This window comes from Marmota monax, unplaced genomic scaffold (genome assembly GCF_021218885.2).
Source record: "Marmota monax isolate L192 unplaced genomic scaffold, Marmota_monax_Labrador192_F-V1.1 WCK01_AAM20220418_F8-fsc00343, whole genome shotgun sequence".
Taxonomy (NCBI): domain Eukaryota; kingdom Metazoa; phylum Chordata; class Mammalia; order Rodentia; family Sciuridae; genus Marmota; species Marmota monax.
Window position 1 is genome coordinate 1,000,699 of NW_026694892.1, and position 15,127 is coordinate 1,015,825.

Below are 15,127 nucleotides of genomic sequence, written 5' to 3' on the forward strand. Positions count from 1 at the left end.
CCAGCACGCGCTGCAGACTCTAGCCACGGGGCGGTTTGCTGAATAAGCAGTGTTACCCTCCGTGCGACAAACCTCTCGCGTTTGAGTCCCCGTAGCCGATCCTCGTGCGATGGAAATCCTTCCTCTAGGTTCTGGAGCACCCCACTATTGCTGGAAATTCCTAACAAGATATCCTTTAGCCGTCCTGACTTGTCATACTCCCACACAGTGAAGCAGCACACGGGGGCAATGCACTCCCCTCGCCGCCATCTTCTCACAGCCTCTCTGTATTTATTACTTTAAAAATACACTTCTAGCATTCAATGTACCATTATGGTTTTTATCACTTGCCTCATTTGTTCTATCCAGAATTGTAAATTCCTTGAGACCAGGGCCATATTCTTTATTAATCTCAGTTCTTGTGGCAGTAGTTTATTTATAGCCATTCTTCAATAAATAAAATTTCAGAAAAATAAGAGTGAAAGAACTGTTTATGAAGAAAGGCATACTTTATCAAGGTTTTATATGAAAGTCATCTCTATATTATTTTCAAATACTACGAAAATGATCTTTAAAGTAATTCATGCACTGATATACTGAGCTTTTTGTTTTAAATGTTTTTAAATTTTTAATTGACACCTAATAAATGCACATATTTACGATGTATGGTGTCATATTTAGTACATGTATACAATGTATAATGATCAGATCAGGACAATTATTATATCCATCATCTAAAACATTTATTGTTTCTTTGTGTTGTGAACAATCAAAATACTCTATTGGCTATTTTGAAATATTCAATTAATTATTGTTAATCATAACATTGGAAGTTATTCTTTGTACCCAACTTCACCCTGTACCCATTGACCATCATCTTTCCTCCCTCCTCTCCACCCTTCCTAGGCTTGGTTACCTTTATTCTACTCTCTACTTCTATGATATGGAATCTACATAGGTTTCAATCAGTGGATTAATGGATAAATAAAATGTGGTGTATGTATACCCTATGGAATATTATTCAGCAACCTTTATGAAAATAGAGGACATTGCATTGAAGTGAAATAAGTCAGGCAGAAACAGATAATTGCCACACATTCTCATTTACATGTGTACTGACCATGTAAGTCTCTTATTTAAAAAGAAATATGTAATTAATTTTCGTATGTAAAAGTTTTCCCTAAAAGTACATAATGGTTAACATATAATTCATACTTAGTTGCTACTTCATTCTTTTTTAGCTTTGGGTTTTATTAAGTGAACTGAATGCTATTATTTTTTTTTAGTTGTAGATGGACACAATACATTTATTTTATTTATTTATTTTTATGTGGTATTCAGGATTGAACCCAGTGCCTCACACATGGAAGGCAAGTGCTCTACCATTGAGCCACAACCCCAGCCTCTGAAAGCTATTAATTTTTGACATAATACAAATCATGTGTCTATGAAGCAGAGATAGAGGCAGTTAGGAATCTTATGTCAGGGCATTTTCAGTAACCTACTCATTAGGCTAACATTCTTTTCATGTGATGCAATATAAACATTAAATACCAAACTTGAAGGGAAAGGGTCCTTCCAGCTATGGTATTGCTGGCTGGAAGCTTTACTTTTGCAGAGGGCACATGATACTTACAGATCTAGGTTTAAGTCAGCACAGAGAAGATCCTGATCTCTAAACTTCCGTAAGAGCACATGGGTGAGGTCCATATTGTCATTCCCACTGCTATTTGTGGTAAGACAGGGGAGATAAAATGGAATTATTAGTGGCTCCCAACAGAAAGCAAAGAATCACATTCTGATCTCAAAATGTACCCTTGTCAAGCTGATCCAAGCAAACGAGCCCTAGTTTCTTAGATAAAACTATTTTTCTAGTGTTTTTTATGGTAAGACCCAAACAAGCAAAAGTAAAATTGAGAAATTTCTTCAAAGCACATCCTTGCCACCACAGACATGCATTTTTATATACTTGTATCCACACTGTATTATTTTCTCATTTTTTGCTTAATTTTATAATGTAACCATTATTCACACTTTGCATGGATTTAAAAACAAACTTTAAAGGCTGTATAATATTACATTATGTTAATATATTAAAATGTATAACACTGTTCTCTTAATGTTGGCACTCTGGTTTGGGCTGATTATTTGTCCTATTACAGAGCCCCACAATAAAACCACTTCTATGTTTCAACCTTTTGTTTCTATCTGTGAACTATAGTGAACTGCATTTTCTTAGCAAGAGGTCTTCAGCACAGAATCCTATGCGGCTTTAAGTAAACTTTGAGTTATGGTATTTATTTTGCTGGTGTAAGTCTCAAAAGTCAATAAAGAGCTCAAGCAGCATTACCAAAACCAAGGTCACCAACTTTGACTTGCTTTACTGAAAAGACCATCAGCAAAAAGACATTCATGTAGCTTTGGGGGAGATGTAGAAACAAATGCTATATTAAACTTTATACATCAACTTTAAGAAAATTCTTGAAGAAGAAATGTGGAGAAAAAGATGTTTCACACAACTTTAAATTTGACTCATTGGGAATGGGGATCATTACAAACAATCAAAATTCTAAATTATAATATTTATGAAAGAACATAGATTTATTACTCTTCAGAACTTACACTATGTAACTTACAAATTATTTTTGAATGCACATTTTTAGGAGCACTCATCCCCAAAAGAAAGAAGAATGATGTATAATTAACACTATTGATAGCATATATAAACAGTGCCCCAAATCACTTGGGAAAGAATTAGTGTACAAATTAAAAAATGTATATGAGTATATAATGGTTTCTTCCAAATAATCTATAATATTGATTTTTTTTAAGAAAGACGAAACTTAAAGGAGACCTCAATCACAAATTTTTGTCATTTGTTGATTTTGTTCATGGACAATGCAAAGTGGACTCTTCAGACTAAGGGGATCAGTGGGTAGGAGGAGGTGAGGTTTCAAGGGGAGATACTGATTATTGACATTGACCAAATTATGTGAAGTGCATGTATGAATATGTCACAATGAGTTGCCTTATTCTGTATAATTATTACGTACTAATTTTTTTTAATAATTGCCTCTTAATTATATTTCTGAATTGCTATAAGCATTAAATGTAGGGAGGTCTAAGTTAATTAGACTTATTGCACCACCGTGTCCCACAGTGCAAGCCAAGAATGAGAAGAAACTTCCCTATTTGTGCCTTGGGAACTCACATAGATTTGGGGACTTTCTAGATTTCCAGTTTCCCTAATTCCTTCCTTGCTTTCTCTAATGTACAAACTTGATATTCTCTCTGCTCAAAATTTATCATATGATCCAGCTATCCCACTTGTGCATATATATCTAAAGAAAATGACGTCAGCATAGCAAAGATATATCTGCAGGCCCATATTATTGCAGCATCATTCACAATAGCTAAGATATGGAATCAACCTAGGTGCCAATAACAGATGAACAGATAAAGGAAATGTAATATCTATACACAACCGAATAGTATTTAGCCCTAAAGAAAATAACATCATCTCATTTGTAGCAAAACAGATGGAACTGGAGGACATTATTAAATGAGATAAGCCAGACACAGAAAGACAAGCTCTGAATATATTCTCTCATATGTGGACACTAAAACAGTCAACATTAAAGTAGAATAGTGATTACTAAAGGTTATGAAGGGTATGGGGGAATGATGGATAAAGGGAGTCTCAATTTATTTAGTGTACCCTGCACCCATATGTTAAAATATATCACACAGAACTTCATTAATATCATAGATATGCGTGTCATCAAAACTAAAATAATTTATATGTAAAATTTATCAACATCTCCTTTTTTAAAAAACTTTATTTTATTATATTTTATTTATGTGGTGCTGGGGTTGAACCCAGTGCCCCACATGTATTAGGCAAGCACTTTATCACAGAACCACAACCCGGGCCCCTCCATGTCTCCTCTTCATTTGTGAGCCTGGAAACAGTGTTGAACCCTTCCACATGGTGTTTGCCCTCCACAGTCTTCAGGCTTGGATACCCTAGGCCTATTCCTAGAAGGCAGCACCCAACTGCAACCACTTTGATCACGTGGATTTGCTTTCTAAGTTCCAATCCCTTCAATTCACTCTTCTAAGCGTCCTGGTTACATGACCAGAAACCATCGCTAGCCCAGAAGCCTCAGCTCCAACATTGTTCCCACTGTGACTCCCAGCCTCATCCCTGCCTCCTTCCCAATAGCCCCGACCTGCCTGCACTCTCTCCCTCCTTCCCAGTAGCCCCGATGCACATCTTTACTGGACTTTAATGGTAGCCCTCTCGTTACTGAAACAAAACAATCCTGGAAAAGAAGGGCTTTGTGCTTAAGACAGGAGCTGGACCTCAGTATGTTCTCAGAGATAGTTTGTTCAACACATTGTGACATATCATTAATATATGGAAATTACTGACCGAATCAGTCATCCTGTCTGAATATTTAATTTCCCTATATCTGGCTTTCCCTGAACTCTTACCATTTAAACAGGGATAAAATTTGATGGAAGAGAAACTAAAACTCATTGGACCAAGAAAGAATGGTATTTCTGCTGAGGACAATGTCATTTTCAGAACATTAACAATATATAAACCCAGAATGAAAACACCTCTGTAGCTCCTAAATCCAGAAGGCAATAATTATTTATAGGAAACCACCATGTTCCCCACTGTATAAGATACAGTAAATGTCTTTAAATTTTTAGGTGGTTTACAACTGGCCTGATATGATTCCCTACTTCTGTGGTCCAACATAAACAATGATGAAGCAGCCTGAAATGAACAACAAAGCTTTGCCCCATAAGTTGGCAGTGCACCCTCTGGACAAACATCCTTCAGTTGTCTAACCTGTGAGAAAACACTTCCACAGGACAGGGACACACTCTCCACTGAAATGGAGCCCATATAAAAGGAAATGTCATTTGTGACATCTCTGGACTATTCTCCTATGACCCATCATCCAAGAACAAATATAAAAGTAAAACTGTTTTTCTGAAAGAAAAACATTTGATCCCTAAACTGGTTCCTTTTTAATGATTACAAAAAAACATGTGTAAAAGTTATGCTTTACTTTTTATTACTCTTTGCTTAGGTCTAGAGATCACCATTTAGAGAAAACAACAAAAATCGGCTTTAAAGTATCTCATTTGCCATAAAATTCAAATACAGGCTCCTAAACTCTCTCTTTGGTTGCCTTCAAGCTCTTGCCTATGTTGCTAAGTAAATCTCAGTGTTTAAAGCACTGGACATCTGTCTTTAACAGACTATAGGGCTTGAAAATTACTCCTTCCTGCGGTCGTTCATAAATGGGGTCATAATTTATTGATTTCTGAGGTAGGTCATAAGGGGGTCACTTTCCCTCTCCAAATCGTTATTTCTCAACATTTGATGTACATCTTGGTGACCCAGTGAGCTTAGCAGAGCAGATGCATATTCCCGAGCACCATCCCAAAGGGCCCTCCTGATTAATGAAAGCGCTAATGCTTCTGATGCAGATAGGATTAAACCAACTTGGCAAGTTCTAGGGTTTCTAGAAAGATAGCAGCCTGTGCCCTTTCTTCCTTTCCTCTCTCCACTCTCAACTCCAACCTTTCTCTCTCTCCTGATCCTAGCAGCTTCTGGTATTGGTAACTATCAGATTCCAAGTGGGGTCTTAGGCTCTGTGGGAGTCACCACAGGCAAAGATGGTTCAGAGTCTTCTTCCCTGTAGACCAGGCAACCTATGAACACAAGTTGAAGCCAGGAGCAGAGTGACCAGGGGCAGGGATAAGCAAGTACCCTTGTGGGAAGGGTGGCTTGGGGACCTGCAAATTCCTAGGTAACAGACCTCTGTCTTCTCTGATTATTTGGAGGGGGTCAATACTTTCTATTCCTGAATTAACAAGAGCACAAACCGCAGAAAGCTCCGCTAGCTGCCTGGAGGAAGTAGGAATGTACTGACAGTCATCTGCAGCTCAATAGAGGTAGAAGGTTCTTTGGCTCCATCTCTCTGGGAACTACTCTAGTCAATAAATGATACCCTAATCTGATCAAACAGCAAGGACAATCACACATCCCAGGAGTCAGAGGAAAACTCAAAAAATGCAGACTGACAAAGAGTCACTAAAAGGATATGCAACCAACCAACCAGACAAACCAAAAGCAATAGAATAGTAACAGGATCACATGCCTACACAGGAGTTTCTAAACTCAGGAAGAAAGACTTCCTGAAAATATTATTGAAGAAATTAACTAAGAGGATGATCCTTGTTTAGATACAAACAATAACACTAGAGAAATACCACAAACAGATAGCCAAAAAGAAAAGGTAAAGAAATCTTGAAGCTGGGCACAGTGGCATATGCCAGTAACCCCAGCAGCTCAGGAGGGCCCTAAGCAACTTAATGAAAGCCCATCTCAAAATTAAAACAAAAGATAAATAGGGCTGGAAATGTGGCTCAGTGGGTAAGTTTCCCCGGGTTCAATTTCTGGTACAAAAGAAAAAAAAAAACTTTGAGGAAAGATAAAGAACTTGAAAAATGGATCTGGAAGATCCTAACATGAGATCCTAACATGACCTTTGTGTCTTGCTGAGTTGCTTAAAGCCTTACTAAGTTGCTGAAGCTGGCTTTAAACTCACAGTCCTCCTGCCTCATCCTCCTGAGCCACTGGGATTGTAGGCATGTGTCACCACTCCCAGCCTCATTTATGGTCTTGATCTCATTTTGCTTAAATCATAGAGTTCCCTGCAGACAGGTATGTGCTGTTATGGGTCATTTTTCTTAAAGTAACTATGGGAGATTTGTGAAATGTACAATTTATATATTTTTCTAAAATCCTAAAAATTCTAAAACATATCTGGCCCTCCTACTTACTGCTAAGGGATTAGAGTAGGGGCCAGTGACTAGTGTCCTTTTTTTTTTTTTTTAATAAAGATGCTTGTCTGTATAGGGAGGAGCCATTGATATGGAGGTTGGGAGCCAGTCCTGCCTCATCAGTCCTAGGTATCTGCTTTGACACAATCCTAAAAAGAGCAGGGGCTTCTCAACAGCTATCCCTGTGAACTCTGACCTCAGAAATAATGAAAGCATTCACTGTTGAAGGCCACAGCCGAGTCAGGATGACGCATGGCATTTTTGCCAGAAGTAGTGGTTGAGAGGTGACGCCAGCAAGTTCTCCGGAGTTCCCGTTGAGTTCCAGTTGAGCTCTCGTGGGGATTCCCGGAAAGTTCCCGGGGAGCGTGTGTGGAGTGTGCTGGTGGAGTTCAGAAATAAAGTTTGTTCCTGCTTCAGTGGCTTGTGATTTGTGCCCAGCCAGACTGCGGCAATTCACATAGAATTTGGGGTGTGGGGATCAAAGCCAGGTACTTGAACATGCTAAGCAAGATCTCTGCCACCAAATGACTCCTACTGCCCCTCATATAAATACTTTTATTTGAATTCTTAAAAATATCAAAGCTAATGCTATTTTTCTTAGTCAGCTCAGGTTAATATAGCAAAGTACCATAAACTGGGTATCTTCTAAACAACAAAAGTTTATTTCTCACAGTCCTAGAAACTGGAGAAATCAGGGGTCCAGCATGGTTGAGTTCACCCGAGGGCCCTTTTCTGAGTTAGAGATGACTATCTTCTTCATACAACAGAGAATTGTCAAAAAAATTTTGGGTGACCATGAATTTTGACTGGGCATCTGCACTGGGCCCAACATATCAAATTAACATAAAATTCAATTGCAAGAATTGAACTTTGGTTGGTTGTAGGAGGCACTGCAGCTGATTGATCAAGCTTTAACCAATTGATTGACTGATCTAGTAGACTATAGCAAAGTACGTTGTTTTCTATGCCTCACTTCCACTTTTCTGTAAATGCTTTGTGATGGTAGTTAGTTGAAGTTCTCAGAACCTGCTGTGGTTCCAGGAGCTGCCTAATTCATGAATCACTTCTGTTTTGCTTTGCTTTAAAAAAAAACCCCACCAAATTTAATTGTTTTAAGGATTCTTTAACAGTAGGAAAAAATGCAAGCTACTTTCCTACTAGTGTCTCCTTCCAAGGGCACTAATCCTATTTGTAATGGTTCATCCTCCTAAACTAGTCACCACCCAAAGAACCCATCTCTAAGTACTATCATGTTGAGAGTTGAATTTCCACACACAAAAAAAAAAATATATTAGGGAGAAACACAAACATTCAGTCTATGACACTATTCATAGTCTGTCTTTATTCACAATGTGTCCATAATTTTGAAATAAAAAAGTTTCTTACCTGAAAAAGTAAGTTTCCAAACTCTCATAGTGGCCAGGAGTCAGTTTGAGGGGAGGGTATTCGGTGGCCAGAGGTTGCACCATGAAAAGGCCCATGGCCAAGGCCACAAAAAGGACAGGCAGCAGCAGGTCTGAGACTGTGCTTTTCCAGGCTCTCAGTGTGTGGAGCAGCCTTTTCCTCAGGAGGGCAGCTACCTGTGCGAGAAGCAGCTGATGACCTCGCATAGGTGCATGCAGGGTCCATGCAGGTGGGATCCTCACAGGAGAGTCACCTGCAGGGGCACAAAGTTAGCAGTGAGTCAGACATGGAATGACATGGCTCCCATGATCTGCCTGGTTCTAATAATTCTCTTCATTTGTCCTCTAGGTGATCCTTGGGCCTATCCTTAGGCCTAAATAAGAGTAGTTTACTGTATCAAAAGGACAACAGGAGGCCTTTGCATACCCATGTCCTGGAAAGTTAGCATACCAGCTGTTTCAGCTTTAAACACAGGGTGAAGTGCTGCTGTGGGTTCACTCTGTTCTTGCTCCTGAAGGTGAAGGAGTACATGCAAATGGAAGAGAAGAAAGGGCCTGGCCTAAAGCCTGGAGTTTAGGGGGTTTCTGAGGAATCAAAGACAAAAGAATTGCAAGAGGTTCTTGAACTCCCAGACATTGAGTTTCCTGGGGAGTGGGGGTACAGGGAGGCTCTCTCCTTATTAGAGCTCCCCTCCTTCTACCATACTATTCCTCTGCTGTTGATGAAGTCTTTCTTGAGAAAGTCCCGGGTAATAGATAATGAGCTAGTCAAATTTTGGAGAACCACATCACTGCCTTCCCTCAGTTCTACCCATGTCCTTCCTTCCCACTCAGAGAGGAGCTAATCAGCCCTCAAGGCAGCGCCTCTCCTCCAGCTGCAGCCCCCTGAGTCCACTGGATTTCAGCAATCCTGTCCCTTCCTCCAGTTTTTTCCTGTATGGAATCAAGCAACTCTGAAAAGTCTTCAGAGATCATAAAATTCTAAAGGAGAGAGTGAGTTATGCACCATTGATCTATGGGTCCCTCAAGATTGACCACTTGAGGATTACACACACACACACACACACACACACAAATTCTATACACATATACACATGCTTCAATTGAGGCTAAAGATTCCAAGCAAAACCCACACACACACACACACACACACACACAGAAGGGAAAAAAATGTTGAAGATGAGAAATCAGCAGCAAAATGTGAGCCAGACCCAGGACTGTGACCTTAAAACAACATCTCATGGGCTCATCAGCTCTATCAATGGTTTTCCCCAGTGATTCCCTCTAAGATACTCCAGAAAATCAGAGTATTTCACAAGAAAAGTGGTCTTCTGAAAGAACAGATGCCCTACTGATTATACTGCCCATAAACATCACAGTGAAATGCAATTAATACAAGAATATCTGAATAGTTCTTTTTTAAAGAAACTGGACCATTTTGAAACATAGATTATTTGTAACAGTGTTACAAGAGAGCAGTTGGGGATGAAAAATGCACATCTGAACCTATTCCTTCATTGGCCTAAACTATATAATGGGCCTTGGACTATTTGGTTTATGTCCTCAAAAATGCCTAGCAGAGCAGTTAATATAAAAATGTAACAACACAGTGGAATCAAGTGTTATGGTCAAGGTGAGCAAACTTAAGTTAGTATCAGGAGGCAAGTTTCCATGATTCAAGGCAAAAAGGAGAAAGCAAGCACAGCCCTGAAAACAGGTAGGTGGGATCATCCTTATGATCCCATAGGAGTTTGCAGGCAGTCAGGAAAATGTGTATGTTTCAAGATCAAAGAAGGAGAAGTGAAAAAGCATGGAGTATTCCGTGAGTAACTGAGAGGCAGCAGAATGTGGCACCTATGCATGGGGAGTGTCAGGAGATGAAGGTGAAAGGTCACCAGAGTCCAAGTCATGAAGAGCCTTTACAGCCCCTTGCACCTGGCTGAAGAGGCCCAAGCCCAGGAGTCACCTGATTAGACTTGTGTTTTAGAACACAGAGTCTTACTTCACTCCATAAAAGACAGAGCTACAACGAATGATTTTTAAATCAGGCTACATACCACATTCAACTGGAAACTCTTTTAACATGCGGATTTCTAGGCCCCATCTCTAAAATATTTGATTCTCCAAAGACTAGAGATAAAAATGTGCTTTTTAATAATTTCCCAGGGGATTCTGATGCTCAGCTGGGCTGTGGAACCACTAATTCAATGAATTATCAATGATGATTCTTATGAAGCTCTTATGAAGCCATTATTAAGTCAGTCTATAGAGAGATTTTAGTGCTAGAAAATGTATATTATTAAGCTAAATGGGAACCTTTAGTTATGTATATCATTCTTGATATTTTTATGGGATTATAATGCTGGATAACAACCAATTCATGGTATGTATTCAGATCTACTAGGATAATTATGAGAGTTATCGGGTTCAAGTTAAAATAATTGAGTTGTTTTGGGGTTGCCCATTTTCTGGATTTATTAAAGTAATTATTGAGATAACAGTGTGATGCCTTCACTGCCTTTTGACTAAGGAGTTTTCCCCTATAAAGCAGCATGCCTTATTCTGTTCAGAATCAAAAGGAATTGGAAGGTCCCTGGTGGGTCCTGTGATCCCTCACTATTACAAAAGTCATCACCTGTTAGAGGGCACAACCCACAACTTAGCCCTAATGTAGCATCTCTTGATTTTGACATCTAACTATGCACACTTGACCACTGGTATAGTTGGGATATGAGATGTTCCCCCCAGTTTCTGTGTTAATGCAGAAATATCCAGAGGTCAAAAGATTGGGTTGTGAGTGCCATAACCTAATCAGTCCATCCCAGTTTGAATGGACCAACTGGGTGGTAACTATAGGCAGATGCAGCATGGCTGGAGGAGATGGGTAGAGTGTGTCCTGAAAGGGTTCATCTTCTCAGTGGCCAGTTCCTCTCTTTCTCTGCTTCCTGGTCACCATGAGAGGAGAACTGTTTCTCCACCATGCCCTTCTGCCATGATGTCCTACCTCACATGGTCTCAGAGCAATGGAGTCAGCAGACCATGGACTGAACCTCTGAAACTGTGAGCCAAAATAAACTTTCCCTCCTATGTATTTTCAGGTATTTTGACCTTAGCAATGAAAAGTGAACTTATACAGCTCAGCCCACTAGCAGTCTGCCAAAATATACACCTTCTCATACGAGAGTTTGCTCAGCAAGCAAAAGGTTGTAAATATCTATTCATGTATTAGAAAGAAACTATTGGATATCTACTCAGCAAATTTGCCCTTATGATGGAATGGGCATGGAGACAGAGACAGAGAATGATGGTTTATGTTTCCACTGGCCTCACTCATCATGAACAGATAAAGGAAGTTCTATCCACAGTGACCTAGATGTGAATCCAATCTTAGTCTCCAACATACTGTGTGACTTCTGGAAAACTACTTAACCTCTTTGAATGTCATCTCCTCAATTGTAAAAGAGACTTATAATATTTTCCCTCCGGATAGTGAGGATTGTTATTAGAACATTTATTAAACTACCAAAACAGGCATAATATTGACTTCCAGTCATAGTAAATGTTCATCAGACAGCCTCAATAAGTCTGTAGAGAAAGGTATGTCATATATTAAAAAGAATAAATTGTCTCCACCTTCTCATATATGTTAATTGGGTATAAATGAGAAAAATAAAAGACTGAGATAGTTTATGGTTATGAATTCACCACCAATCAAATATTCATGGCTAAACTTATAAAAGTATTCGCATGAATAATTTAACAGACAAAAATTAAAATGCTGGACCAAATTGTTATGAATTGTCTTATTTGACTTATGAGTACAATTATATTCAAGGACTCTAGTTACATCCACAATTATGCATCCCCATTAACTCCGACCATCAAATTACTTAAGGGATGTGTCCAAAGTTGTGTTTTTATTTCCTTCCATTGTTTTTTTTCCCCTTCCTATCTACCTACCTACCTACTTACTTTCTTTCTTTCTTCCTTTCTTCTTTCCTTTACTTTTTGTTTTTATTTTTTGGTCAGGTGGCCACAGTTTTTCAAACCTTAATACCTCATGACTTTCTAGGCACCTCAGAATACAGTATACACAATATCAAGTTCACCAAAATGTTCCTAAATATTTTAAAATGAAGCATTACCAACATAATGTTTTCATGTGGATAAAAATAAGATGAATACTCCAAAAGAAAAATAGACACAAAGAACACAAAACATGCAGTTCATAAAGCATCTATAAAATAGCCAGCATGTGAACATTGTAGAATAAGGAAAGAATTGGGCTTTCTCACTCATCCATTTGGTAAATATTATATTATTATTGAGGATTCAAGGAAGTGGGTCTTCTACACTGCTGGCGGGTGAAGAGATCTCTATAGTCATTTATGGGAAATAGATATGGACCTTCTTTAATCTGCTTAATTTCAAACCATCAGTTATATTAATTTTTTTTCAATTTTTGTTTTAGTTGTCACTGGACCTTTATTTTATTTATTTATATGTAGTGCTGAGAATCGAACCCAGTGCCTCACACATGCTAGGAGAGCACTCTGCTACTGAACCACAATCCCAGACCCCTGTATTATTTAAAAAAAAAAAAAAAAAAAAAAACATAAATGCATGAACTATCTAAAGCAAAGTGACTTGTTTTATCTTACAGAAAATAGTCAAATCCATGGGAATAAATCAAACAAATTACAATATAGTTTGAGGATCCCTGATCTAAAATATTGAGAACAAAATATTTCAGATTTATGGGGTTTTTTTTTCAAATTTGGGGGTATTCATTTATACATGATGAGAATGGACACCAAGTCTAAACACATCATTTATAGGAATGTTTTACACATAGCCCAAAGGATATTTTATACCCTATTTTTAGCATACCTATGTTTTGTCTGTAACCTATTACATGCAATCAGATATGGAATTTTATGCCATGGCATCATGTCAGGACTCAATTTTTTTATATATATATATATATATTGGACTTAGAGAATAGTGCAAAAAATAAATCCTCTTTTGGAACCTAGAACTCATTGTTCAGTATGAGTTTTGATACATACAAGCAAGAATGTTATATCTAATTGATAAATGAAAAGGCTATCTTCAGAAAATGAGGCATTCGGTTGAAGATATATCTTACTGTGCTTGTTTAACTATTTTGTTGACATATCCCATATCTGTACTACTGTGTGAGATAATAGGAAGAATATGATGTAAACTCATTGATGTTTGGAGAACGTGTCAGCACATAAGAATGAGGCAGTTCCATCTACTCCCAAAGTATAAGGGTTTGTTTCCATTGCTTCTAGCTGCCTGTTTTCTCCTATTTGGATCCTAAAGTTAATTACTTGAAGAAATTAAATCCCAAATATCCTAGGTAGAGAATTGTGAAATCATCAGAATTCCATAATTCAAATGGAAAAAGAATGGTGGGATGTTGGGACAACTAGAGAAGCATCAGTTCTTTTAAAAAGGGCATCCTTGCGATGGACACAAAGGAATCACAATGGGAAACTCCTTAAGCAAAAATTTATTGAGTTTTTTAAAATTATGTTTTGGAGCATTACGGATTTCAGATTAGAAATGCTCAGCCTGTATAACCATACTGTGGAATATATGAATCACTAAATATTTAGCAGGTTTGGTAAGTGAATAAAGGATATTTAGCAAACTTGGTAAGTAAATAAGGAATTTCAAATGTAATTATATCATTTTTTTGGAAAAAGTGTTCATACATATGGAAGATGCCCCAATAAAATGGGGAGAGGTACTTTACCTAAAGCATTAACAACATTCATTAACCCAAGAAAGGAGGAAGGATTAAAATATTAAATACATTCTTACAAAAAAATACTCATATCAGATGAAAAAAAGTTATAAAATTAATGCTATTGACAAAAAAGACAAACACTAAACTAGAAAAAATAAAATTTTGTTGCACACATATTCAGTGCAAAGTATTATTTTTAACTAATTTCCATATTCTGTATACTATTTGATAAAGAAGGTATTTCAATTCAAAAAGTTGTGTTTCTGTGAACATTTTTCACCCTAGTTGAAGATTCATATTTATTTGTCTGATGAGATTATGGCTATTTTTATTTTCTTCTTCACAACTTTCTGTTTTTTTTCAACTAATGAATATTTATTCATCTTGTAATCAATAATTATTTTGTAAAGACTGTATACTTATTCAGGAAATGATCCATAGTCTTATGAGATGGAAACTGTATAATTCTCTGTTCCCTGAGTTAACAGAATTTAAAAACCAAAGCAGATATTTAAAATCATATAGTTCAAGCCTCTTATTTATTTATACCTAAACCCAAGACAGGAGAAGTTGTGTAATAAGAAATTTGCAGGAATGAAATACAGTATTTACTAAATCCAGCATCTCAGCAGGCCCTCAGGTTAGCTACATGAAGAGAGGTCTTGAGAGACTCCTGGTCTTGGATAGGAGTCAACTAGGTCCCCAAAGCCTGTCAGCTAGACCTGACCAGTGGGCAGAATGTAAGCTGTGGAGGTCACACAAAGCTCCTCCACAGAGGCTGCCAAAGCCAGGGATTCAAAAGTCAAAAGGTGTTTGCTGACAGGTAGGGAAGATAACTAGGATGTGCAGGGGGTCCTAGAATAGAGGGAATTGGATGCAAAGACACAGATTATGAGCCAGAAATATACTAAGCTCCTTAAGGAATAACATGAGTTCCATTTTTTTCTGCACTCCAGTCATGACCTTGGACTTCAAAATCATTTGTTAGATATGAAAAGACATAAATCATTCCATCTGTTTCTTACCGCCCTGGTGCAAAAGAATCAAATGGATTGTATAGAAACCTTAATAATGCTGTAAGTTTTTGTGGGAAATA

The 15,127-nt window shown here is 37.8% G+C and overlaps 1 protein-coding gene and 1 pseudogene across 1 annotated transcript in view; one reads left to right on the top strand and one right to left on the bottom strand.

Annotated features, from left to right (window-relative positions):
* LOC124080802 (ATP-binding cassette sub-family A member 13-like) overlaps positions 1–15,127 on the bottom strand; it is a gene marked incomplete at its 5' end in the record, with an annotated part of 211,536 nt that overhangs the window by 180,446 nt on the left and 15,963 nt on the right. Inside the window, 2 exons of the mRNA XM_058573465.1 lie at positions 1,616–1,705; positions 8,236–8,506. Of these exons, the coding sequence (XP_058429448.1) occupies positions 1,616–1,705; positions 8,236–8,506 (361 nt within the window). The remainder of the gene's footprint in view (positions 1–1,615; positions 1,706–8,235; positions 8,507–15,127) is intronic.
* On the top strand, positions 13,242–13,334 carry LOC124080806 (small nucleolar RNA SNORA40; annotated as a pseudogene).